This window comes from Pterocles gutturalis, unplaced genomic scaffold, assembly GCF_000699245.1.
Source record: "Pterocles gutturalis isolate BGI_N339 unplaced genomic scaffold, ASM69924v1 scaffold19736, whole genome shotgun sequence".
Taxonomy (NCBI): Eukaryota; Metazoa; Chordata; class Aves; order Pterocliformes; family Pteroclidae; genus Pterocles; species Pterocles gutturalis.
The window spans coordinates 19,886-23,099 of record NW_010105944.1 but is presented as its reverse complement, the minus strand read 5'-3'; the positions used below and the strand labels follow the sequence as shown (position 1 = coordinate 23,099).

At 53.0% G+C, this 3,214-nt stretch overlaps 1 protein-coding gene across 1 annotated transcript in view; it reads right to left on the bottom strand.

Moving 5' to 3' along the window:
* Nucleotides 1–1,557: 1,557 nt before the first annotated feature.
* The window catches only part of LOC104472051 (electrogenic sodium bicarbonate cotransporter 4-like), a gene marked incomplete at its 3' end in the record, with an annotated part of 15,006 nt that continues 13,349 nt past the window's right edge, over nt 1,558–3,214 (bottom strand). Inside the window, exons 10-13 of the mRNA XM_010087589.1 lie at nt 2,819–2,962; nt 2,522–2,696; nt 1,937–2,070; nt 1,558–1,829 (exon numbers count right to left, since the gene is read on the bottom strand). Of these exons, the coding sequence (XP_010085891.1) occupies nt 1,558–1,829; nt 1,937–2,070; nt 2,522–2,696; nt 2,819–2,962 (725 nt within the window). The remainder of the gene's footprint in view (nt 1,830–1,936; nt 2,071–2,521; nt 2,697–2,818; nt 2,963–3,214) is intronic.

Sequence of the window (3,214 nt, the reverse complement as noted above, 5' to 3'; positions counted from 1 at the left end):
TTAAGGGGTAACACACCACTGGTGGTATTTAACCCTTAAGGGCTCTATAGAAACAATTTTAGCAGAGCAAAGTAAAATACATGGAAAAAAAAAAAAATAACAACAAAATCCCCACGGGGGAAGAGTATCAAATATTAAAGTAGTTTTAATATTTAGAAGGTGATACTCACTTGAGATTGAAATCAGCCCAAATTGATGTGTGCAGCAGAGACAAATATGGGACAAATCAGTTATAATAATCAAAAATCAGAACTAATTAAAAAAAAATTTAAAAAAAGGATGTAGGGGGGAATAAACAGAATTTTTCAATATCTAGAGGAACGGAAAATCCAATCCGTGGGTGCCCGGGGCAGCGAGGGCGCGGAGTGGGGCTGGGTTGCGAAGAGGTTTGAGGTTTTTGGGGTGCAAATGCACCCGGGGTTTGCTGGGGGTGGGGGGGCTTGGAAAAGGGGGACACCTCCCTGGAGGTTAAAGTTTTCGCCGTCCCCCTGCGTTAACCACGGCGGCGGGTGCTGCGGGGCGGTGCCGGCACACGCGGGTGGGCGCAGGTGGTCACGGTCCCGTTTGGGATATTTCAGCCCCCCCGGGGATTGCGTCGGGCGTCGGGCTCGGCTTTTCTGGAGGTTAAATTTGGGAGGGGTTTGGTCCCGAAAGGATTGTGTCGTCCGCGAGGGCTCCCTGCTGCGAGAAGGGCTTTGGAAACCCAGCGGGATCAGGTGGTTGATAGAAGAAATTGAGACAAAATCAAAACCAAAATCCAATAAATGTTATTTCCAAGATCTCTTCTTGCGATGACGGATGCACACGTGGTGTGGCCGGTCTTGGATGGTTTTATTTCTGCGGAAAGCTTCATCGTCATACTTCTCTGCCTCTTCTGTCTGCAGCTGATACTCCCAAAAACTGTTTGTGGTTAGATTCCTTGAATAAATCCAGCTCGTCTGAGAGCAGGCAGCCGCTGGCGTCCGCCCAAGCCAAGGGTCTTCCAGGCGGCTGCGGGAGCATCCGAGCTGCGCGATTCGGACCGAGGACCATCCGGTACATCTATCCGTGGGCAAAACCAGGGGAGTCAGCAAAAAACCATCTGCTCAAAGCCCGATGGCCTCTCCTTTTTGAAAAGGAGTAAAAAAGAGGAGAAAAAACAGTCCAAGGAGGTTTCCACACCCCATTGGGACATCCTGGGGTGTTGTAGACACTGGAGAGGACAAAACCCCTCCTGCGTATTTTCTAGAGAATAAACTTCCATTGGCAGCAGGGTGGAATTAATGATCTAAAATGTCTTTTTTTTTTTTTCTCTATATTTCCTTTTTATCCATCCAGGTGTGGCTGCTGAGCACCGTTCTCTACGTCCTGGCGAGCACCGAGGTCTTCATCCATGGGGACAAGGCTGTCCTTCCATCCTGCCCAAAATCACCCACGAGGTCTCTCCATCCCACGCTGAGCAGGTTGCTGCCACCTTCTATATCCTCGGCCAACGATCCAGCGGGATTTATCTGCGACGGGACCACCCCCCATCCCCTTCATCTTCCCCATCCGGCGCCGAAAAAGATGTGTACTCACCTGGGTCAGGAGCAACGCACTCGCACTTGTACATGGTCACGTAGTCCGGCTTGAAGTCGGAATTGATGGGATAGTATTTAAAAGCTCCGATCATCTTCTTGATGGCATCGTAGATGAAGATGAAGCTGATGAGGGTGGAGAAGCCTTCCTCTGTGAAGCGGGTGATGTACTTTATAATGAAGCTGGCGTCGGTGGCCACCAGGATAAGGCACTGTAGGGCAGAGTGCAAGCCGATCCAGAGCCGAAACTCCATGTAGTCGATGCCGTTGCCTCTAAAAGTGGGGACAAGGTGACAATGAGAGCACGCTGTGGGCTGGAGGACAGCCCCCATCCCAGCACAGATGGGTCCCGGTTCCCCCCGGCATTGCCCAGCACCTACTTGCTGAAATCGAAGAGCAGCTTCTCGAAGATGAGGATGGGGCCGGTGCTGCTGAGGATGATGAGCGGTTGCCCGGCAAAAAGGCAAAACATGGAACCTGCCATTGCCGTGCCGAGGAAGCTCTCCATGACACCCTGGGATTGGATCAAACCCAGCGTTATGGTCATGCTGCACCACGTTACCTCCCCATGGCCACCCCAGATGGAGACGGGAATGAAGGACCTCAGCTTGGTCCCACGTGGGATGCTTGGGACCATGTCCTCTTGCTCCTAGCATTGCCATGGAGATGGGTTTTCCCATCCCACATGTATTTCAGGATGCCAGTCCCACTTGGCAGTGGATTTCCATCCCCAACATTAAAGCTTGGCATGGCACAAGGAGGGTATAACTTCATACCATCGCATCCCATCCTGTCCCATCCCATCGCATCCCATCCCATTGCGTCCCATCCTGTCCCATTGCATCCTGTCCCATCCCATCCCATCCCCATCCCCATCCCATCCCATCCCATCCCATCCCATCCCGTCCCGTCCCATCCCTCCTTGCTCTTCCCAAGCCAAGGTGACCCCCATGCTTGGACTCGACCTGGTAGTTGTCCGTCGCGTCCCCAAGCAAGCCCCCGAAGGTGATGGCGTTGGTGATGCAGCCCAGGTAGATGAACAAGATGGCAGAGATGGACTGGATATGGAAACCTTCATAGAAATCGCTCGGGAACCAGGGCAGCTTCCTCTTGATATCCAGATAGAGGCCACCGCAGAACCTGGGGAGATACCACCAAGGACCAGATGCACATGTCTTCCACCAAAACTGAGAAAGGATTTCACCCTCCGTGCTCCAGGAGACCGTGGGATGAGCCAGGAGATGCTGATGGTTGCTGCTCACCTGCCAGTCCACGTGAGCTCTTCCCCGATTTCGTGAACTTCGGGCATCTCCCCATCCTCACTGCCTCCTCCACCTCCCCCAGCGCCCGCCCCGCCGGCCGTGCCATTCATCTGCCCCACTTCGTTCAGGGAGAAAACCGATTTCCTGCAGGAGAGAGCCACCGGCATCGGCCACGGCACCCGCCTTACCAAGCTGGTCCTGATGCGGGGGCCATGACCAAGGCCGTGGTGTGGTCTTGAATTTTGGGGTGGATTTGCTCAGCCTAGGGGAGTATGGAAATTTTGCAGAGAGGAAATGGCTCTGAGCTCATCTCGGGGCAAAAACTGCTGAAAAAGCGGCGCTTCTGGAAAATTTGTGGAGATTCTTTCCAGGAATAAAGGCAAGCAAAGCTGTTGT